Source organism: Ailuropoda melanoleuca, chromosome 10, assembly GCF_002007445.2.
Source record: "Ailuropoda melanoleuca isolate Jingjing chromosome 10, ASM200744v2, whole genome shotgun sequence".
NCBI classification, from domain to species: Eukaryota; Metazoa; Chordata; class Mammalia; order Carnivora; family Ursidae; genus Ailuropoda; species Ailuropoda melanoleuca.
Genome location: NC_048227.1, coordinates 97,590,514 through 97,614,680, shown reverse-complemented (window position 1 = coordinate 97,614,680; position 24,167 = coordinate 97,590,514). Strand labels below are relative to the sequence as shown.

The window sequence follows — 24,167 nt, the reverse complement described above, 5'->3', positions numbered from 1 at the left end:
GTACTGATGCAAAACATTGAAAATGAACAGAACATGCAGATCCTACTTTTTTTTTTTTTTTTTTTTTTTTTTTGTNTTTTTTTTTTTTTTTTTAGTGTATTGTTGCTCACATCGAGACAGACTGTTCTGCTACCAATAGGACCCAGGCCTCGCCCAAGCCAAAGGACTCTTCAGGATGCACGCACGATCTACAACCCGCCTCTTAAAAAGGAAAGTAGGGCCCGGGACACTCCGACTGCGTGTGCGAAGGCCTTAGAGAGGGAAAGTAACCGGAGTCGGCCTTTTCGGGGGGAACCACCCCCTCCCACGAGTTTCACTGGGTCCTCCGCCCCGCCCCTCTTTTATTCCGAGAGCAGCGACCCGAGCTGAAACTTTGTAACCCGAGCGCGCTCGGCCCGCGCTCCTCCCTGCCCAAGTCCAGCCCCGGAGGGAGGTGCAGGAGGTGGGACCTGCGGCCGGGAAGGCTCGGGGACGCCAGCGCACGCGGAGCAGAGACCCCCCAGGAGAGCACGCCGCGAGGAGGTGGAGCTGGAGCGGGAGCGGAGCGCGCGGCTGGAGAGCCGGAGGAAGTGGTCCCGGCCGTCGACGCAATCGAGCGGCGGCGAGCAGCTGGGCCCGAAGGGTCGGGTGCTGAGCGGAGGCCAGCGGGCCTGGGGTCACGGTCCCGCGTCCCCGCAACTGCCGTCGCCCAGGAGCTGCAGCTGTGCCCGGGCTCGCGGTGGCGGCGGGGGGGAGGAGGAGGAGCTGCAGCTGGACGGTGGCAGCTGGAGGAGGAGCCGCGCGACTGTCCCGTGTGCCCGGGAGGGGGCCGCGCTGTCCTGGCTGAGCCGCACTGGGATGACCCGCTGACCGCGGCCATGCAGCCTTGACGGGACGCTCCGGCGCACGGGGACCAGCCGCGGGGCGCGCCCTTTCAGGAAGGGGCGGCGGGCCTTGGTAACAAGACTTTAACCGCCGACTCTAACCCAGCTGGGAGCAAAGCCTTTTACCATGGAACCCGTGACCAAGTGGAGCCCCAAGCAAGTGGTGGACTGGACTAGAGGTGAGCGGGTCGGGGGCGGGGGGGACAGTGTGTCCAGCCCAGGGATGGGGCGGGCGGGGAGCTGGGGTGGGGGTTGCTCAGCCGCTCCTTCAGGCGAGACGCGTTGAAAGCGCAGCGCGGTGACAATGCAAACTTCGGAGCGGCTTGTGCACCCCTAACTCTTGTGCCTGCTTTCGGGGGTGCGGGTTGTGGCAGTTGAGGGGAGCCCCACCATGAAGCCGTGGAGTGGGGATGGCCTCTCTATGGAGAGTGAGGGTTGGGGGTGCGGATCTGGCGACTTGCGGGGGAGGGCTCTGCGGGACCGGGGGCGCCTTCCCTGCCTGGGTGCGGTGCCCGGCTCCTAGGCTGCGGGTCCCGGAGCTGAGAGGCACAAGGAGCCTTTGTGTGGGTGGCTCCCCTCGGACCTCGTAAATGCCGCCTGCCCAGAGTAGTTCGCAGGCATGACGGGGCGGTTGGACAGGTAAAGGGAGACTCCGGCTGCTCGCCGAGTCTCTCTGTTTTTGTTGGAGGCGGCGAGAGGGCGGCACGAGGGCCAACATTGAGGCGTTCGCGCCGGCGAGAAGCCTTGAGCCAGACTCCCCGGACTCGGGACTTGCTCGGGAAGGTGCCAGTACCCCCCGTGGCGCTGCATTTTTAGGCCACATTTAGACCTTGGGAAGAAGAGATCTGTTTAGAATAACTGTCCTGAGTTGTACAGTATTTGGGATGAGGAAAAGCAGTGGGGTGGGGTGGTAATAGGTGATTGAGCAGGGATAGAAGCTCTCACTCCGAGTGGTCTGGCTTGCTTTTTATGTCTCCCAAGATCTCCAGGGAAGAGTGATAGAGCTTCCTCAAGCCTCTTTGTACTCTTCCAAAGAAAGGAGGCTCACAAAAACAACCACTGTTTTCATGGGTTCTTCACCCCCCTCCCAGCTGATCATCTCTTTGTTTCAAGTTACTATTTTTTCCTTCTTCTATCTGCTCTTCCAGGTGAGGAATGGTGTCCTTTCTCAATAATAATAACTAGAATTGTATAGCGCTTTACAGTTTGCTAAGAACTCACTCTCTGTTATTGCCTTTGGTCATCACAGTAAGCCTGTGAGGTAGGTAATACTGGTAAGATCAGGTTATCTTTCCAACTGTCACACCCATGGCTGGGGCGTAACGGAAACTGGACATCTCTGCATCTCATTTCTCATGCCTGCATAGTACACACAGACCACGTGGAATGGGATGTTCTAGATACATGGGACGTTATGGGATGTGTCAGTGGGGAATGCCTGATCATTTCCATTGGGAGCGGGAAAGGGATATACTGCTGAGAAGAGCTTTGTCCAGGGACCAAAATTTCCTGGGTTCTTATTTAAAATGAGGGTGAAAACAACACAAACTTGTATGTTGGTGACTAGGTTTGCCCAGGTAAAGGGTAAATAGCATTTCCAGTGCCTGGCACAAAACATTTGTTTAAAAGCTGTAAGTTCCCAGACCCTGTTTTGCAGTGGGGTATGTTTCCCTGTTCAGGATACCACCACATTCCCCAACTAGTGACTTGCCAAGACTGAGCTGGTTGATCATTTTACCTATGTGTCTGTCATAGAAGCAACTCAAGAAGCAGATGATTTTCAGCAGGTTTTGACCCCTGGAGCTGTTCTGTCCAGTAGGGTAGCTACTAGCCACATGTGGCTCTTAAGCCCTTGAGTTGGGCTCATCAGAATTGTAATACACACATATGAAGACTTAGTGCAAAAAAAATGAAGGTATATTATCTCAGTTTTTCATATTTACTCAATGTTGAGGTGACTATTTTGCATATATTGGGTTAAATAAAATTTATGATTAAAACTAACTTCATCTTTTTATTTTTATCTTCTTAATTGTGGCTCCTAAAAAGTGGAAAATTACACACGAGTCACATTTGTGGCATGCAGTGTATTTCTTTTGGAGCTTTAGGGCTCCAGAGTCAAGAAGGGGTTACAATTTATCACTCTCTGGTTTTCCTGAGCCCCTGCCAGCCTACTTGATAATGTACAACTAGAAAAACGGTAACAGGCACACAGGAAGATTATGGAGTGAGATCTTCACAACCTCAAGATTGCTGTCTTTTTCTTTTTTCTTTCTTTCTTTTTTTTTTTTTGGTCCCTTTTGGGATAGGGAGAGAAGTATAAATTCACATCCTGTTTGTTTAGAATCTAAAAGGAAGAGCAGATTCAAAGGTTTTTGGTATCCAATTGCCTTGATGTTATGACTTGAGATTACTTCCATCTAGGAAAAGTTTCCTACTGACGTGAAAGAGCCGTTAGGAGTGGTTCAATATCTTGGTATCCGAGGCACTGGACACTGATTAGGTTACATACCTGTGGTTAGCATGTGGCAACTTGATACACAATGCCTGTGCCCTTTTGGATCCTTAAGTACAGCCTCATAGAATGACCTGGATACTTTCTGTGTTAGAACCTAGAAAAGATAACAGGAGCAAATGTGGCAGACTCTTAGACAAGAGGCTACATTCTCCCAAATTGCATGACACATTACTTGAATATTTCTCATAGTAATGATGTGAAAGTATTGACTTTTCAATCAACTGTTGACTTATGCAAACTTGTTTGCTTATATGACTATTTTTAGTTGTCTTTGCTAACCTCTCTGCACAACCCCCACTTTATAAATACATCCTCCTGATAAGAAGTTCCTCATGTAGACTTTGCCACTCTTGGCGTTGCATGAATATGGTATGGTGATTGTGAGCACCGTAGAAAGCCTTGGACTTAAAACTGTCTATACCTGACCACGGTTTACAGCTTGCTCTCTCTCGTGTTGATGTTAGGAGGCAGGTGCATGCATTAGGAAAAAGGGTCTGTGTCTACAGAATGAATGAATTCATGTGGATTTTATTATTATTTTATTATTATTATAATTTTTGTTTGTATGAATCTTCAGTATACTGTCACCGATCTCATCATGATATTAGGAGATCCTCAATAAATCTTAGCAGTATGTCAGGCTCAGGTCTCTGCATGGTATGAGTATTCACTCATAAATGTGCATAACCACGTTTTGAGGTAGGAACTGGTATCTCCATTTTGTAGTTCCATTTTGAGCAAAGAAAGGTCCAGTACCCTGATCAGGGTCACACGGTGGGGAAGGGACAGCAACATTTGAGCCCTGGTGCTTTGGCTTTACTCCATCTTCTGGGAGGTTTTGACTCTTAGAGGACTTTCAGAATCTTCACCACATTGATGAGCAGACCTTCAGGATTCCCATGATGTGAGTCATTAATATCCTGTTCGTGGAGGAGAGTTGTCTGGTATATGTGTGTCTTATCCTACCTATTTGGTAGGATTGTTTGTAAATCAAATTAGTTCATAGTTCATGGCACCCTGCCTTTAAATAATTCTAAAGGCTTTTGCAAAGCAAATATTTTACAGTGTCTATCAGATGAGAGTAGGGTCAGGTGCCCATAACAGAAAATCCAATTTACGGGAATTTAACCAAATGGGACTGTTGATTTTCTCTTGTAAAAGAAGTCTGGAGGTGGGGAATTCAGAAGTAGCCGGGGGCTCCATGGTGCCATCCGGGGCCCAGGCTCCTTCTGCTGTCCTGTTCAGCCCTTCTTAGCACGTGGTGCAGCAAGTGGCGTTCATCTTCATACTTAATGCTGCAGTGCAAGATGGCTGTTCCACCTCCAGGGTCCTGTCTTTATTCCAGGCAGGAGGAAGGAGACCCAGAGAAGGCAAAAGACTGGTGGTAGCCAGGTCTTCTCCTAGAAGCTCCATCAAGTGACTTGGCTTGCCAGGAGCTGTCACGTAGCCTCATGCTGCAAGCGAGGGTAGTCACTTTAGTTTTGTTTTGTTTTTTTTTTTTAAATTGAGTCCATTGTGGCCCTGAAAAAAATTGGAGTTTGTTCAGTGAGGAAGAAGGGGGTGGAGAATGGATATTGGTAAGCGGCCAGTAGTGTCTGACACACATAATTTACATGTACTGGTCTTTATAGGTTAATTCTCAAAGTAGGATGCATGTCATAATTTCCCACTAACATCAAGCCCGTGGGTCCGCCCTGTTTTAAGAAATGGCATTCTGTTTTCATTCCCGTTCAGCTTTCTCAGGTCAAAACTATAAGTTATATGAAGTCTTTGTCTCTAAGTTTGGTTTAATTATTAGAAGTTGCATTGTAAAATGCAGCTACCCAAGTTGTGTTTCTGTTGTCAGACCACTGGTTAGTGTCTTTGACAAGGAGGAAGGACCACTGATTTGTCCTGCAAGCGCCATTGGTCGTTGATTGGCCTGGAATGGGCAGCCTCTCAATAGGTGTGTTGTTGAGTGAGCACATCTCTAATACCCAGCTTTAGTGGCAGAACAGAGGTCTCTCTGGTCAGCTTCTTGCTCCTAGCATGGGTGCCATTTCCCCATCACAAACCAAGAGTAAAGGGGTTTCTTGCTTAAGGTGTGAGCCTGTGGGATTCAGGTCATTTATTTGTTCATTCTCTGTAATCTGGCCACAGGCACTGCTCTTCCCTGTAATGTCTGTTAGTATGTGGCACGTCAGGTCAGCAGTCTTAAAATGCCTTACTGTTTGGTCCCGGAGGGGCTGGAATGTCAATGTTATCTGTAGAGATCTGGTAAATTGTAGGTGAACTCCAGTGTTAGATTTTTACACTGGTCCTGCTGCTATCTATACAGAGGCCAGTACTTCCCACAGTCCTGATTCCAGTTAGGTTATACTTTCCCCTTTAGCCTCTGTGGTCAGTGAAAAAGGGAGGTCTTTTTCTTTCGACAGTTGTACATCTCCCTTGTAGGTCAGAAACTCTTCTCTTTATTCCACTCTCTTCCTGGTTCTAGTGTATTTCCTGGGCTCTAGCCATTGAGTTATCTTAATCATAATAATAGAAAAACAGTTATGGAAGCATTTCTTACGTGTCAGCCACTGTGCTAAGTGCTTTATTTTGACTCATATAATTCTCAGAAAACCCAATGTGGTGTACAAACCGTTATTAACCCATATTAAAGATGAAGAAACCGAAGCAGAGAGAAAGGGAGAGAGAGAGAACTTGTTCAGGGTCCCATGTTCCTAAGTGGTGGAGCTTGTAAACACCCTCCCCTCCCCCATGACTTCATCAATTCCATGGTTTGTGCCAGGACAGTGGAGCTCCATGGTGAGAGTGGACTCTGCAGTCAAACTCGGGGAGCTGTATCCCCATTCTCTTGGATTGTGTGGTCTTATGTAAGTTCTCAATAAATTACTACTCCTTGTTTTTATTGCTTCCTCTCTTTTATTCTGTAGCTCCAGGTCACACATTTTCCTCTCTGAGCTGTCTGGTCTGTCATAAGGCTGACCCCTCCATTCAGGGCCACCACTCAGTACCCAGGAGATTTCCCTGCCATTTGACAACCCCTCAGAGGACCCACGGCAGGACTTGGCGGCTGATCAGGAAGATTCTTGGTTAGCTGAGTGATAGATGTCTCTTGCCAATATCATGAGCCTTCTTTGGGTAAAGAAATCCAAACCATATTATCTCAACCTTTTTTTTTTTTTAGTAGTAAGTGGACTTCCAGTGGACACAGCGTTAGGGCCAGCTTATGCAGTCACATGTTGGCTGCTGTCTGGCACCTGGTCCATGACCAGCAGTCCACATCACCTGGGAGTTTGTTAGAGGCGCAGAAGCTCAGGCCTGCTGAATCAGAATCTGCATTTTCACAAGGTGCCCTGGTGAATCGTGTGCTCATTACAGTTTGAGAAGCATTGCTCTCACGCATACCTGCAAACCCATTTTTGTACCTTGCCGGTAGGTTCTGCGGTCTGATCTGACATGGGCTCAGTCTGTTTTATTTAAGCCCTTAAATGATGGCACTTAATTTGAGGATGCTTGACTTGGCCACTAATTAAAGCAAAAAGGCAATCTTAGGGTGTGTGCTTACATTTTATAAGCGCACCTAGCAACAGCATCAGGTAATTCTCTGCACTAAATGAGACATTCCCCTGAGTTTTCTTACGTATGTTTTGGGACTTGAAGAGTTCTCCTAACAACCTCTTTTTGGTGTTGTTTTGTTTTGTTTTTTAAAAAGGTGGTAAGAAGAAAGTTGTGGGGTGGTCAGTGGGCACGGTGGCTGAAGTCTGTTGTCCAGATCATCAGGTGGACATGGGAGGATGAGGTGGGCGTCTGTGACTGACTGAACAGGGTTTACCATGATGAGCAGATTTTGCGGCAAGATTTCACTGTTGGTGGAAAATGACACAGAATGTTATTTTGGTAATAAGCGGAGCAGTTCTCAAAATTGAAAAGTGTGTGCTGTGCCAAGGCCAGGTGTCTCAGTTCTGTCTCCATAGAGATTGGGAGTGACCTGTTGGTGTTTGAGCCTCCCCCGTGAGCCTCCCTTTCTGTGTTCACACCATTGCCTGGAGCTGCAGGGGCATCTCTGTCTTACACTCTTATGTCGTTGCCTCCAGTTCTGACCATTCCTAGCCTGTTGGGTTCTAGCTCTGGGACACTCGTGTTCTCCCCTTGATTTCCCATTTACTCTCCTTTCGTGGTATTCCTAGAGTTTTCACCCCAAGCTTAGCCATTATGTAAGCTTCTAATAAATAGAGTTTTATTTACATGAGCTCTGCAGAGCTCTTCCATGTTTGTTCCTTTGTGAGTCTTCATAAGCCCTAGAGATGTGCAGTGAAGGCATCTGTGTTGTAGATGAGGAAATTTTGGCTTTTGGATGTTAAATGAATTGGCCAAGGTCAAAGGCCAAGAATTGGGACCAGACTCCGCAGGCTTCTGTTCTCTCTGTCTGTCGGTCCACTCCAGACCTGGTTCCTCCTCTGGCCAAGGTGGGTGTTTTTTGTTTTCTCCTAATCAGCAATGTGGGAAGGGGCAGCTGCAAAGAACTTCTGACTTTTGTGTTTCCTGATTATCCCCTTAGGATTTATACTCATGGGGCATAGGCCTTTTCTTTCATTTTTCTTTCTTTTTTCAATTATACAGCCTAAGCAGGACCCTACGTATTTTAAACCTGACCCTTTAGCATTCGAGACACTTCCTGCTAGTTATTTATTTTATTGTAGTTAGTTGATTGTGTTGTATTGTTTCAGAATGCAGCTCAGTAATGGAATGCATCATTTCTTTTTTTGACACTCCTAATCTAATTTTTATTTTGAGTGTCATACTGTAGTTTTTTGTCTATGATGCAATTAGTATTTCTATTTGGTAGAATCATACACAGAGACACACACACAAAAAACGCATTTCCTGCTTGCCTTTGATTATTCACAGTGACTTCATTTTAAATGCTTAAAAAAAAAAGATTTTATTTATTGATTTGTCAGAGAGACAGGGAGAGAGAGCCAGCACAAGCAGGGGGAGTGACAGGCAGAGGGAGAAACAGGCTTCCCACTGATCAAGGAGCCAGATGCAGGATTTAATCCCAGGCAGATGCTTAACCAACTGAGCCACCCAGGTGTCCCTCATTTTAAATGCTTTGAGAGAGAAGGTCAAGCAGCTGCAGTGAACAATATATAGGCTTTGGAATGAAATAAAACTGGATTCACATTCTGTGTTTAACACTAACTGGTTTGAAAGGTTGGGTAAGTAACTTACAGTGTTGAAGCCTTCCTTAGTTTTCTCATCTGTAAAATGGGACTGATAATAACATACACAGGGTTTTAGTTACGATTAAAAAAGAGGCAGTTTAGGGAGTGTACAGCATGTAAGTGTTCATATGCTTATTAATGATTAAATCATAATAAGTCCAAGTTAATATGTAGTATAATTGGATTTTATTTTTGTTTGAATATTTAACACTCTTGTGGCTGATAGTCATCTTTCATACGTTTACTAATGACTTATAACAGTTCCATCCTTCCTTTTATTGGTATATAGGTGGTATGTTAAGTCACCTCCATTTTCTGTTTTTACCTCATGTTTCCTTGGACGCTTTTCCTTCACTTCCTTTGAGGACCTTAGATGAAGGTGGTATGGTAGGACAGTTGTGCAGTAGCTTTCTTGGAAAAAGCTTAGGAGCAAGAGTTTAAGAGGAAGACTTTACGTTGATGACAGTTCCACCCCAAAAAGAGTTTCTTCATTCATTCAACAAATAATTACTTAGGACCTTCTAAGTTCCACGTACTCGTCTAGGTGCTGAAAATCCAGCTCTGTTCCAGGTACAGGCATCCAGCTGGGTCCCTGCTTTAATACGGGGGTGACAAACAACAATAACAACAGCCACAACAAGGTAGACCAACAGCCAGTGCTAAGGCCCTGAGGTGCAAATGAATTTGGAGTGTTTGAAGAAAGGAAGTGTGGTGGCTCCTGAAAAGCTGGGGTGGTGGTGGTGGTGGTGGTGGTGGAAGGGGGGTGGTGGGTAGAGATGGGGTGAGAGATACACATGGGCCAGATCCTGTAGGGTCTTACAAATCTTGGTCAGGTGTTTGTGGTTTTTTTCTGGTTGCTGTGGAAAGCAGGGGAGTGACAAATTTGATTTGGATTCTGGGGCAGAAGTGAATTCAGGGAGGCCAGCTGGCATGCATTAGTTTTCTGGAGATGATGGCATTTTGGACTAAGGTTTCAGTGACTCCAGCATTTGAGAAGCCAAGTTCTAGATAGATTTGGTTCATTGATCGATCATTTTGAAATTATACTTGAAATTGCGATGTGTGTATATCTGTATTTTTTTTTTCCTTACTAGGGTTAGGAGAGCTCCCACCCTCCCCTCATCCTGATTACTCTCTTGTCATTTAAATAGAGAGTGCAGTCTGTCTTTTTGCATTCACATGCTTTGTTCCCGGCATTGTTCTTTCCTGGCACATTTGCCGGGAGCTACAGTTTCTGAAGCTGTTTATTCATCTATGAATAGGGGTTTTGTGAAAGTGGACATAGCCTAGTTTGTTTTCTTTGACATCAAATGGCTGATTGAACAGTTTTTAACCTGGGATCAGAAGGGCAAATGCAGTTGTGTTTATTAGAGCAAAACAGTTCCTTAGAATGCAGATCAGTAGGTTGTAAAAGCTAGAAAGCTTTCTGTAGGAACACTTAAGTGTTTGAATCAAAGGAACCCATGGATAGATCTGATTTAAAATATTTTTGCTCCATTGAAAGTCTGTCCTGCTTGTGCTTTAGAAAAGAGAGCCACCATGCTTTTGCTTGACTAGATGGTGTAGTGAGGAATTTTCAGCATATTAGAGTTGAACACATTTTTTAACACTTAATGCATTACTTATCAACAGAGGAGAGTGGGAGAGAAATGAAGGTAGGTAGGCTTATAGGAGAATAACCTGGAAGCTTACTACACACACCTATTCTCCCTTCCCCCCCCCAAGAAGAAAATCTGTCAGCCCTTTTAGAGGAGAAACCCCTACGTGTTATCTATCAGAAAAGGCGGTGATTATGATAATCTGAATCATGCTTTCCTGAGGAAAACCTTTTAGTGAAAGGAAACATTCTATTTCCTATTTTCAGAGATTTGTGTCAGAGGGGAAATTCAGTGCTTTTGGATTTAGTAGTGTGTGTGTGTGTGTGTGTGTGTGTGTGTGTGTGTGTGTGTTTCCAACTTGAACCTGTGTTAATTGAACAGTCTTTCATGTTCCCAGGGTAATTTTATATTACAGTGTTTTAAAGAGAGTCAAGTCAAACTACCTGGAATATGATCTTTGAGATAGAAAAACTAGCTTCCTATGTAGAGTGGACCAGACTTCATATAATACCTGTTGAAGCTGTGAGCACCTGCTTAACATGGCTTCCAGCTAGAACCACACACAGATAACGTGGCTGTGAGTAGTGACTGTCTTCGCTGAAGGCAGAATTGTTAGTAATAATATGGGAAAAAACCACAAATACTCCTTGTTAGGAACATGTCTAGAGACATGTAGTATGAAGTGGTTTGGTTATAAGTACCCCTGAGCCAAGTTGGAGAATCTTACAGAATGCCGATCGGTCAAGAAAGACCCATTTTGGATGTGGGGGGATTCTTCATTCTTATCTGGTACCCTCTAGTCTGCACATGCAGTGAGCACCTATAAATACCTGAATATTGGACCTGACTCCTGACATTTTTAAGCTGAGATTTTCTTGAGACCTTTTCCCATCCCAGACATGTGGCACCCTTCCACCCCCAAACGTCTCCTCATTGTTGTTTTTGATCTTATTTTCAGCATCAGCATCAGCCAACGAGTAATTACTCTACCCCAGACTCACAGAATCAGGTGCTCTGGGGGTGCGCCCCGGGAAGCTGCAACGTATCAAGTCCCTCAGGAGGTTCTGGTGCTGGCTAAACTTTGAAGACCATTGGTTTATACCATTCATGTAGAACATTCAGAAATCAATGATTTAGGGCAGACTAGCCCCCGAAATTCCTGTCTACAGCTGGTTTTTAACTAATACGTAATGATTGCTTAGGAAGGAGAGTTTCTCCAGTAGGAACGGTTGTTACGTGTTTGAACAGATGAGTTAACGTACCTTTGTCTGTGAGGGTCCTTCCACAGAGTGGGCTGGAAGGGTCAAAGCTGTCATCCCTGTGGGCTCCTAGCTAGCGGCTCCACCCCAGGCCCAGGGGATCTTTTGTGGTGTACCTCTGAGTGCTCAGCCCCAGGAGAACACAGAAGAAGAGGAATGTTTCATGGTCCAAAGGGGCTTGTTCAGGTTTCGGGTGGAATTTCCAGACCTTGCTCTAATAGAGGAGCAGAATGTAACACTCCCCTCCCCCATTCCGTTTTGAGAGTGGGTGGATCGTTGTTGTCTCTCACTTAGCACTCAAGTTTTGGCTTTGAACTGGGCAGGCAGATGCAAAGAGAAGTGAGGGAAAGGAAAAGCAGAGAAGAGAATTCCTCAGAGCAGCAAATGCCTTGCAGCTCAAGGTGAAAAGCTCTTTTGTCTGAGTACCTGGACACTGAGTGAGTGCAAGTGGAGTTTGGGGAGCCCCTCGCACCTCTGCAGGTGTCCAAGGCCAAGAGAGTCCAAAATATAAAAGATTCTACAGAAATGAACTTGAAGACCAGGATTGGCACTGGGACTTGGAACAAGAGTTGCAAACTCAGAGGCCTGGGGGGGCCAGGCAGGCAGTGTCAGAAATCGAAATGTAGGAGTATGTGAGTCAGTAGGAAGTGGCAAAGAGTGTGGCAAACCCTAAGACACATTCGTTGGCTCAGTTCCTGCTGACTAGACCTACAGTTTCCAGATCTTCTGAGTTTTGTTGTTTTTTGTTGTTGTTTTCACAATGAAGCTGGAAATCTGGCATGGTACGTGACATTTCCCAGTTTTTAGAAAACCGTTTACAGTTTTTTTGGCATCGGACAAGCAAAATATGTCTGTAGGCCAGTTTGTAATTCCCTCTGTGGACAGCCATGGTCAGGTGTTAATTGCCCAAGTGAGAAGCATACCTATGAGATGTGAAAACAATGAGCTGTACAGTAATTCATCAATTACCTAGCAAATCTGTTTGTTACCTATAATTTCATTTTGCTATTTAATGAGTTCCATCATTCTTAACATTGCAGTATGTAATTCCATGCAGGTATTGTTAGGTCAAAAATACCAATACTTTCATGGACATCGCAGACCATTAGGTAGTTACTCTTCAGTGAGAAAACAGGAATTTGGCTTCTCTTGATTGAGTTTACTTTGCCATTGGCTGTGTGGGGTTGGCCCCTGACAGGAACTGTTTCTGTTGGTACAGAAAGATTTCATTCATACATAAATTCATTCCTTTGTACAGAAAGATTTTAAAGTAGGGTATATGTTGCACATTTTTGTGCTAGTTTGTGGGGTCCTGTTTGATTTAGTAAGTTAACAGTTGACTTAAGGTCTATTTCATGGTGCTCTGAATTGGAAAACAAAACAAAACCAAGAAAAATGCTAGCGTTCGTATTTACAGTGGGGTAGTACTCACTCCAAAATGCAGTCTACAAACATCTCAACAATAATTACAGGATATTTCAACCTTTTGGTTTGCCTTGTAAGTAAATAGTCCATATATATGTATATTAACACATATATAACATAAATATACGGACCACACACACACACATATATACACACACACACGTATATATATGCACACACACACACACACATATATTCCTAATAGATAATCTTTTGTTAAATGTTCATTACGTTTTTATTTCAACCAGTAATTTCCCTTTAAAGGCATAAAAAAAATCTGTCTGTCTATGTATCTGTCTGTCTCCTTTTTCATACCAGTTAATCTGCTTCATGGTAGGGACAAAAAGTTGAGTCATTTATAAATGAAGCCTGTTGTCAAGAAGCTTGTGGCTTAGTAAGAAGGCAGCTGTTAGCAGGTGGCATTGAGATTCTGTATGTGCTAGGCCCTTGCTAGGACTGTATATGTCTTAATCTCGTTTAGTCCTCAGAATGCTTATTTGATAGGGACACTTTTCATTGTCTTCATTTTAGAGTTAAAGAAACCAGGCCCTGACCTCTCTGAGGTTGCGTAATAAGTAAATGGGATTTGAAACAAGACACATTTGATTCCAGAACCTGACCTGTCACCTAGCTGCTCTTTGGTAGGTTGGCGGGTAATAAGTTTTGAGGGCAAAGGAAAAGCATTTATGTTATTAATGGTATGATTTGAATTGACCTACGTAAATTTAACTTGTAATTTTACCGCCTAATAAAAAAAATTCCGGAGAAAACTTTATGTTTCTTTTCTTTATTATTACTGTGTTTTTTTTAGAGAATGTGTGCAGGTGCAGGTGCATGGGGGTGGGGGGAGAGGCACGGAGGGGAAGAGAGAGAATCTTAAGCAGGCTCCATGCCCAGCACAGAGCCCAACGCAGGGCTTGATCTTAGTGACCCTGAGATCATGACCTGAGCCGAAATCAAGAGGCAGTCCCCTAACTGACTGAGCCACCCAGGCTCCCATTTCGTTTCTTTTTTAAAAATTTTTGATTGGGCTGTTGTAAATGGGGAAAAATGGATTTTCAAATATATTTAATAGGGATGATGTAACCTTTGGATGGTTACTTAATGATTTTAGGTTCTAGTTTTCTTTTAAGTTCCAATTCTGAGATTGTGTGAATACACAATTAGAAAAAGACTGGAAGGAAATACATTACAGTGCCAGCATGGGTTATCTCTGGATGATAGAATTAAGGATGGCTTTTATTCTCTTGTTTACCAATGAAGAGAAATGATTTTTCTCTTTTATTCAGAGCCATGGCTACTTTCTGCTTGGTGTCTTGTCTTCAGGATGCTTGGGAGTCAGAAAAAGTGCAAAGAGTAACATGGGAAAGAATGTTGGATGCATTTTCTTGTCTTTTCAGGATCTTGAGCCCGAGGTTTTGGCTGCCTTAGCAGCTCTCTGTTACCTTCAAACAGCTAGCCTGTCTTTTTTTAGTGTTTTTTGTCTTGTCTAGGCTGTTTTTTCCGGCACAGCCAGGTATGTCCAGCCTTGTTGCATGAATGCACTCAGATTTTAGTGGGCAATAAGTGTCACTAAGTATGGACCGAATGGTTCGTGGTCCTAACTGCCAGAGACAGTCTGCCAACGTTGGAGGTCAGGGAGCCACGTATGTAGAAGGCAGCCCTGCATGTCTTTTGCCGGTGGTCTGTGAACCACAGTTTGAGAGCCACTGACCTTTAGGAACTTTGTTCTTCATTCACTGGGGAAATAATAGAAGGGTTTGAATGGAGGCGTGTTGCCGCTAGAACTGTGGGAAGTGGGGAGGACTCTGAGGAGGAGTGATTAGGGGTTAAGAGACTGATTAGGGGCATTTGGGGTCCACAGTAAGAGCTGAGGAGGCCTAAGCTAGGCCAGAAGCCTTGGGAACAAAAGCAGGGAAAAGAATGGTGAGAGAGGTACTGCCCGAGAGTGGACTGGGAGCCCCAGCAGGGTCTGATGCGTGAGTGGTAGAAGGGATTCTCATGTCCAGGTTTTGTGGCTCAGTGACTTCACATGGCAGCACCGGTAATCTCTGTTGAATTCTGGGATGAGCTGTTTTGCAGGCTCAAGGGTGAACAGACCTTATGGATACCAACCTCAAAAGGTTTTCCCGTTTGTAGAAGATACATCTTGCATGATGTACCAATGTCTTGCATGATTCAAACCCTTAAGAAAACACAGTGCCCTCTCTTATTATAGCACTATGATTGTCTCATGTTTTAATGAGGTGTAAATATCATGCAACTTGGCACATGAAACGTGTTAAAATAGGATAGTGTTAGCTAAAATTTAGGTCCTCGTAGTTGAGTGTGAAATGATGCAATATACATGAATATGACACCTAGAATTATTTCTGTACAGCACATTAGAGGGTATGGGATGCAAAATAAAACGGAGAAGATTAGAGTCCTATAGGACAGCATGTAAATGGAGATGTAAAATCAGAGCTGATAAATGCAGAATTCATCCTGGAGTCCTCCCTGAAGTTTTGTCCAGTGCTTAGTGAGATAAGCAGTTTCGGTTAACAATTGCTGTGTGGGTGGGTGAGCTTGTTTCCTGAGATGAGTGCCTCCTTTGGGCTGCCAAAGCAAGTGGGTGAGTGGAAGGACCAACTTGGAGAGAGACAATGGTGTGTAGGGTTCTTCAAGGGACTGGCACCAAAGGGAAGGGGTGACAGGTCCTCCCGCAGCAGGTATGATATGGCCCGTTTTCTTATTCATTGTTGGCCCAACCAACCCTTAGAGGTAGGCGTGATTTCTTCTGTGATACCCCTCAGGTAAAGTTAATAGGTTCTTTACTTAATAGGATCAGCTATAAAACCATAGATTATTTATCTTAGAACATCTTTCCCAGTGTTCTGAATGGCTAACATTTCTATTAAAACTTGCTAATTTCCCATCTGTGATTTTTATATTAGTACTGACTCCATTTATTCTGAAATGAAGCCACTTGTCTTTCACATTCATTTTAGTTCTAGAAGCGAAGTGTTTGATGAAATACTATGCCACTAGGCCATATCAGGAGAAATAGAACTCTAACTCTTTGCCTTTAACTAACTCTTAGTCTGTTAACTACAGTTCCCTGTTAACTGGTGCTTCCACAAAGTCTGGTGAGGGTTCATAGTCACCATGCATTCATTCAGTAAATATTTACTGAATGCCTACATTGTGCCAGGCAGTGTTCCAGCAGCTGAGGATACAGCAGTGAATAAAATTGATGATAGTTCCTGTCTTCCTGGAGCTGCTATTCTAGTGGAGGTAAATGAAATATAGGTAAAATTTGGTATAGCCTGTGGGGAAGGGATGCATAGGTGGTGCAGGAAGGGAGTGGGGATGCAATTTTAACTATGGCGACCAAGGAAGGATTTCAGTGAGCAGTGAGGCCAACAGGTGGAGGGATGTTGCAGCAGAGGGAACAGCAGGTGTAAATGCCCTGAGACAGGAGAGTGCCTGACATGTTGGGTAAGCAAGGTGCCTAGTGTGGCTGGAACAGAGTGAGTGAAGGGAAGAACAGCAGGGGGTGAGATCAGAGATTGAGACTGGAGACTGGATGGTGCAGCGCCTTAGAGATCATTATACATATATGGCTTTAATTTGGTGTTTGGGGAGCCATTGGAAGATTTTGAGCCAAGGAGTGCTATCAGATTTACATTTTAGGGTTACAGTGGTTGCTGCATTGAGAAGACTGCAGTGAGCAAGAGTAGAATCAGGGAATAGTCAGAATGCTAGGACAGCAATTGTGAAAAATGACACTTGCACCCAGTGGTAGCTGTGGCCACCATGAGAGGTAGCCATGTTCTGGGTGTTCTAAAAAGCCAATAGCATTTATTGGGAGATTAGAGATTAGTATGAGAGGTTACCCATCAAGTGTTTGGGGTGGGGGGGGTGTTGGGAGGAGATGGTTAAGGGAATAGTCAGATTTTAAAATTGCAGTGTAGGGGCGCCTGGGTAGCACAGTGATTAAGCGTCTGCCTTCCGCTCATGGCGTGATCCCGGCGTTATGGGATTGAGCCCCACATCAGGCTCCTCTGCTATGAGCCTGCTTCTTCCTCTCCCACTCCCCCCTGCTTGTGTTCCCTCTCTCGCTGGCTGTCTCTATCTCTGTCGAATAAATAAATAAAAAATCTTTAAAAAAATAAATAAAATTGCAGTGTATGTTAGTTCACCAAGTGAAGCGGGTGGTCAGATGGATGTGTCTGGATTAATGGGGCAGGTGGGGACCGGTTTGAGACCAGATGGGTCACCACGTGAGTGAGCAAAAGAAGACAAATGAAGAGAAAAGGAAACCTGGGGAATCCAGTCTTCAGAAATCTGGAAGATGAGTAACCAGGAAAATTGCTGTGAAACTGCTGCCTATAGCCGAAGGAAAGCTAGAAGAGGGTGGTCCTGGGGGCCAGTGCAGAAAGTATGCCCAGAAGGAAGAAGTGGTCAACTGGGCCAAATATCACTGTTGGGTGGATAAGGGGAGGACACAGAACTGACCAGCATATTGAGCTATGTGGAGGACTGGACAAGTTAGTTTCAGTGGGTTGATGGCAGCGTAAATCTGAGTAAATCCAAGAGCAAGTGGGAGAAGAGGAATTGATGTCTTGAGAGACCGCCCCATGTTAAAGCATCTTCCTGAATGAATACAGCACCGGTTTATTCTCAGTATGACTGAGAATACTGAATGCATGTCATTTTAATTCTTTAAAATCTGTACCCACGCTTTGAAATAGATAACTGTTTGGTAAGTAGCTATTTGATCAATTCCTGTTATGCCAACTGGGTAACAGTACACTGTAGATGATGCAATCTCATATTTTCATACTAACAAAGCCATTCATTTAGTGAATGTGTACTGTGGCTTCCATAGAGAAGTTATTCAGGAGCAATTCTCTCTACCACATTTTTTCCCACATTTTTTGGAAGTGAAAATTTGGAAATTGAGTAAATGGCTCTCTACCTGACTTCTGTGATATTCCATAGTTAACCCATTTAGGTAGGAAATATTTGTTATAGGTGGATCTAAAACCTTGGGAGAATTCCTTGTTGCTGATGATTTACCTTCATATATGGCAAGATTTATCTGAAGTACTCAGAATGCCATAATATATAAGTAGTGTCGTTTACAGCCTGTACATGGAGGCCTTTTGTTAGCAGGAACATTAGTGCAAATAGAAAAACCAGTCAGCTTTACATATGAGTCATCAAATATTTATTGGGTACTTGTCATATGTAATGTCTCCTCTAGGTGCAATGAACGAGTCGGGGTCCCTGGTGTCTTTGGCACCCTCCGTTGAGTAGAACACACAGGTCCATAGGCATTTAAGCTACAGGATGTCCTAAGAGTGCAGAGGAGGAATATTTCACTCACGTTTGAGTGGGCGATGCATGAATGAATGGCTTCTTAGAGGAAGCCATTTTCAAATTGAGACCTGTAGTCTGAGCAAGACGTAAGCTGGCCTAGATTAGGGAGGGGAAGGAAAATATTTGGCAGAGAACTAAAAGGCAATAGAGAGCCAAGCTTTTAAGTACTAGCTACTGAAAGACCTTGATTGTGCTAGATCCATCAGGAGGTAGAGTGGAGAGAAATGAGGCTGGAGAGGTGGTGTTTGGGGAGCAGGGCAGATCACCAGGGCCCTGTTTATGCCTATGAGTAAGTGGAACCCAGTGAAGAAATTTGTATCTTTGAGTGGCTTTCCTTTCTGGAGGAAGCGTGTATGCCTGTATACATACGTAATATATACACATATGTATGCTCACACACACACATACATATATATATATATATATATATATATATATATATATATATATATAAAACTATACGTATGTGTGTTTATCTTTTTTAAGGCTCCTATATGTTACTTGATTCGCGACTTTGTTAGGAAGGCACTTACTTGATTGACTGTTACGGAACATGGCATGATACTGGGTTTATGACCCAGACTGAACTAGGCACTCTACCGTAGGGGGAGCTCCTGAATCTCAAGAAGTATCAGTTAAAGGCTCTGTGTGAAAATTTTCTTTCTTCCTGGGTATTTATTTCCCTTGATCTGTGAAATGTGAAACTGATCAGACTTTTAGCCCAAGGAAGCAGAAAAACTCTTCATTAAAACGAGAAGGCACTGCTAAAAACACCGATTTAAGTTAAAAAAAGCTGAACTCTGGTGGTGGGAGAGAAGAAGGAAGGCAGTGAGGAATAGAGCCTGCGGGCTGGGTGGGGCAGGCGGGAGCACAGAGGAAGTAGTGCTTGGGGGAGTGCGGCCTGGAGGTCACGCCTTGAGCTGTGGGTGTGAGGTGTGTTATCACCTCCAATCTGCTGCCCATGGCTGATTAATGATTAATGATTGTTTCTAGCTCAGCATATAATGTAGTCTTTATGTGTTCAGCCTTCACTGGAGTCCATGAGCCAAAGCATAGCATAGCATTTGTAGGAATTTATTATCCAGAAGCCAAAGGTTAGGAAAGCTCCCCTTCCCCCACCCCAGAAGGATGTTCCACCATTAAGGTACACTGTTCTTCCGCCCTTTCCACTTTTAGCTTGGTGCAGTGTATACCGAAATCTTGAAAATATATGCTCTGGACATTTCAGACCCAGGCCCGGATGAATCACACTTGCTCTACCAGATCCAGAAGCCACCACATGGGTGTTCATCTCTGAGGTCCTGAACTCTGGAATAGCATACAGATTGTACTTAAAACTAATGGGGCTTGATTATAGTTGGATGAAAAAAAGCAAAGAAAGAACCCACCTCTGAAGGGTGTGGCTGCCCTTTCTCTTGCTTTGCATTGTTTCCCAGATTGTTGTGGGTGGTTGACATTGCCACATCATTCCCAGGGTTAAACATATACTCAGTTCTGGGAAAGCTTCCATCCTCAGCAGTCCGCAATTATAATTCAGTGGAATGTGGTTTTAAAAATAATTTAACAAGGTAAAATTTTAGTTCTTAATAGTTACCATTTAAAAAACCAGTCAGTTCTTTTGCTTCCATTCCCCTCTCCTCCCCACAATGATTTCTGAATATGTGATGCCTTGGAGGACATCTATATCTATTACTTAATTTAAAATCCTTCTCTATGTATTTTAGCAACCTGGAATTCTGTTTCGTAACTTCTTTTTTGCATCTGTGGCCATGTTTCCCATCCCGAGGTTTGTTTTTTGTTTCTTCTTCATCGGTTTGTTTTTTTTTTTAAAGCCCTAGAATGCATATTACAAAAATATTTTATTAAGGTAGCATGCATATTGGTACCTTTTTCCTATTTCTGATTTTAAAATTAACCTTAACTTGAGCTAATGTAATGTTTCAACTCTGCCATGGACATTCCATCTCCTAAAATCATGTTTTAATGAATGAAGGAGAAAAGGAACATTTCCTAAGACTAATAACAAAAGGAAAAAAAAGTATAAATGCTTATAAGCAATCTTAGGAATTCAGGGTGAAATCTAAGAAGCCAAGATAGTCTATTTTATTAAATGCAGTTGTAGTAGATTTCCTGGGAAGTGTTCAGTGCAGTGAAATCAGTCTTTTATAATGACTTGTCATCAGAAGATCTGAAAACAACTTTGTGGGGTAAGGTAGGTAATTATCATCCACGGTGATAACTATATATTATTATAAAAACATTTTAAGACTGTTCTTTCTTATAAAAACGACTGCATACTGTAGATCTTTTTATTGTAATTGTTGGTTTTGTTTGCTTTTTCTGTAAAAAGTTATAATGAAAGTGACCTATTGTTGCAATGAGCTGTAAGGAATGGAGTTGCCTTTTTGTTTGTTTGTTTTGCATTTTTGTTTTTATTTGGTTTGGTTCCATGCAGTTAACATTCTTTTTCTCTTTCAAGAAGGTCATTTTCATCTTAAAGCCAAATGGTAGGATGAACATTTACACTTGTGATGGTCAGGGATGGTGTCCGTTTATCTTCTCAAGTTAGGGCCTGACAATAATGGTCTTTGGTAAACACTTGATAGGGAGGAAGGTAGAACTTGAAAGTCTAACAAAGTTGGAATCTGGCGCTGGATGGAATGTGTCTGCTTTGGGTGAAGGTAGGAGCACATGCCTGCAGTTAATTGCCCTGCAATAGAGGAGCAATTGTTCCACTTTTAAAGATTTAGCCTGGAGAGAAAATGTATTCATGCAGCCATTCATAGTCTTCTCCTTCCTCTTTCTCTTTCCCTCTCTCCCTCTCTCTGTTATGGTTGTACAAATTTGTGTGTTTGTGTGTGAGCCATTCCTCATTCTAAAACATTTGTGACTGTTTTCAGTATTGCATAGTGAGTGGTTAAGACCGGGGCTGACTGCAGGTTTGGAGCCGTTATCACTACATGTGTGATGTTGGCTAAGTTATTCACGTTGTAGTCAGCTAGCTTATTTCCACCTTTGGGGTCATGCTGTTACTAAACTTTCAGGGTTTATGCTGAGGATGAGGGGAGATCATGCAGGTGAAGCACTTACTACAGTAAGTGGTAAAATAAACTGTATGGCCAATAGTAAGCGCTTAATAAAAGGCTAGCTGTTGTTTTGTTGCGTGGACTACGTGCAGGGATATCCTGGGTCAGAATTTCACATTTCTCAACAGAATAGTTGGGTATCAAACACAGACACCCTGCCTTTTGCAAGTGGTCAGTTACAACTCCGTGAGAAGGAAGGCAAAAAGAAGATTGAATCACCTATTCTTTGGGGGAGACTATTGATATAAAATGGCATCGAGAAGAGATGCCAGTTACACCTCTTGACCTTTAAGACGTGGGTGATTTCTTAAATCTCTCCCCCTGGTTATTCCCCTAACCGATTGTTCTGAGACTTGACAGCTGTGAGCAGTGATCTGTACAGTCATGAAGAGTCAGAGGGAAGGCTGTCACCAGAGGCCACCCCCTGAAGTTTTTGTTTCTTCTGGTCTCACAATTAATGTCTGCGACTTACTACATATGCTGCTTTGGTCGGGCTTTTGATAACCGGTGGGGTGACAGCAACCCTAGGGTGTGTCCTTGGTATAGTTTGTATTCCACTGAGTAATAGTCTTCTGTCATCATCTGGCCCAACAGCCCCAGTGGAAGGCACTCTGTCTCACCAATCCCAATTAAGAAAACCAGCCAGGTTTCTTCTTGGGAGCCAAGAAGTTATTTCGCAAGATCTGCTCCTGTAAGCACTGTGGGAATAGCTATGGGGATAGTGATTTATTTCTGTCCTTTAGTTACCAGAGTTGCTTCCCTCAACTTCAGAATCATAGAAAGTCACACACTTCTCGAAGGACTTTTAGGTTGCATGTGCACAGGAAGAGAGAAGAATCCCCACAGGTCTCTAAGAGGCACCTGTGCAGGTCGGCACCTGGAGTGACTTGCAGCAGGCTGTCAGTGGGCTTAGGAGCAGGACTCAGACCTGATGTTAATTTCGGGAGGCTTGGGGTGTTCAGTACAAGGCTGAAAAGTTGACCTGATTTGCTTATAAATAGAGTAGACTTTTTGTAAGGCATCTTTGAGGCGAGGGAAAAGGCGTTTTTTGTATTTAATCCTCGTGTACCTGCTTCTGAGACAGGATTTCAGCAGTGATTAATGTAGGAAAGTTGTCTTAAAACTAGATTAATCTGGGAGCTCCTGGGTGGCTCTGTCAGTTAAGGTCTGCCTTCTGCTCAGGTCATGATCCCGGGGTCCTGGGATCCAGCCCCAGTCACCAGGCTCCCTGCTCAGTGGGGGAGTCTGCTTCTCCCTCTGCCTTTGCTCCTCCCTGCCCTGCTTGTACACACTCTCTCTCTGCCTCTCAAATAAATAAAATCTTAAAAAAAAAACCCAACTAGATAAATCTGTATTAGCCAAAGACATCCCTTTCCTGCTTGAGAAACTGGCCCATAATTTCTTCTAGATTAGTTTTCCACGTCATTGTATTTGTTTGATTGTGTTTACATATCACTTTAAAAAATATATTAGTGAGGGGGTGCCTGGGTGGCACAGTGGTTGAGCGTCTGCCTTCGGCTCAGGGCATGATCCCGGCATTGTGGGATCAAGCCCCACATCAGGCTCCTCTGCTATGAGCCTGCTTCTTCCTCTCCCACTCCCCCCGCTTGTGTTCCCTCTCTCACTGGCTGTCTCTCTCTCTGTCGAATAAATAAATGAAATCTTTAAAAAAAAAAAAAAATATATATATATATTAGTAAGGTATCTGTACCACTCCCCGCCTTCCCATTACACAGCTTTAGGTTCCGTGTAGGGAGATGCAGTCCACTACTCATGGATTAATGCAGAACATATTTTAGATGCTATCAATTTTCAAACTTGTATGCCGAACTTAAAAGATGAAAAAAAAAATCCACAGAAAACCCTGTGAAGAGAGATTTAAAATATGTGCTGATCGACAGCACTGTTTTCAGTGGAACTGACACTTTTGCCCTCTAGGAAAGCAGGGGTGGCGAGCCAAGCTGAGAATCCCCTCCAGAGGCCTGGAGCCATCAGGCCAAGTGAGCCCATACGTAGGTCTGTGTGGCTAATCTCCCGTCTGTTTACAAGCCATAAAGACTCAGGGTTTGCTCTCCCTTTTCCTTTGCCACTTTGGTTTGCAACAGATGTCTTTGCCTCAAATTCATAGCAATTTATTTTTATTTTCAAATTTTTATTCATTTTTTTGGGGGGAAGGGATAGGGGAAAATCCTGTTAGGTTCGAGATCAAGGAGACCAGAAGGCTCCCTTGTAGTGAAGAAATAAGAGGGGTTAAGCAGTACCAAGATGGTAACCCTGTTTTGGTTTGTGAACCGGAAGATGGCCTGTTTATTGGGAAGAGTGGGCTCTTGACTTCTGCTGGGCATCTAACAAGGTGGGGAGTTTTTCTTTGGACTGTGGCTCCAGCACTCTGATTTCTATGCATTTTCTCTATCACCAACTGGAATATTGAGGGATGGTGATAACCACATACATGGCCTTTTGAGCGAATAAATTGATTCATGTCCCAGTTACAGAGCAGGTGGCCCAGAGAGTTACACAGCTGAGATGCAGTGGCAGGGCCCGGACCAGAACCGAGTTCTCCATGCTTCCAGCCCAGAATGTTTCTGATCACACTGTTCTCCCAACTTCCCCTGCATCACAACCCTGGCTCACAGTCCTGTACGTTTACAGCCTTTGAGTGCCCCCCCTCCGCCCCGGCAGCAGCAGTAGGGGACATTCATTCCTTTTCCTCTCTTCCTTGCCACCCAGGTCAGTAAGCCTGTATTCATCACCTGTGATATGCTAGACTCCGGGTCAGCTTTGGGGATCCAGTGATGCAGAGTGTCCAGTCTAGCAGTGCTAATTAGTGTCAGCACT

At 44.1% G+C, this 24,167-nt stretch overlaps 1 protein-coding gene across 1 annotated transcript in view; it reads left to right on the top strand.

The window, feature by feature from the left end:
• Nucleotides 1–909: 909 nt before the first annotated feature.
• Nucleotides 910–24,167, top strand: part of CNKSR3 (CNKSR family member 3) — an 86,570-nt gene continuing 63,312 nt past the window's right edge. Inside the window, exon 1 of the mRNA XM_011236187.3 lies at nt 910–1,042. Coding sequence (XP_011234489.1) covers nt 991–1,042 — 52 coding nt within the window. The 5' untranslated portion in view covers nt 910–990. The remainder of the gene's footprint in view (nt 1,043–24,167) is intronic.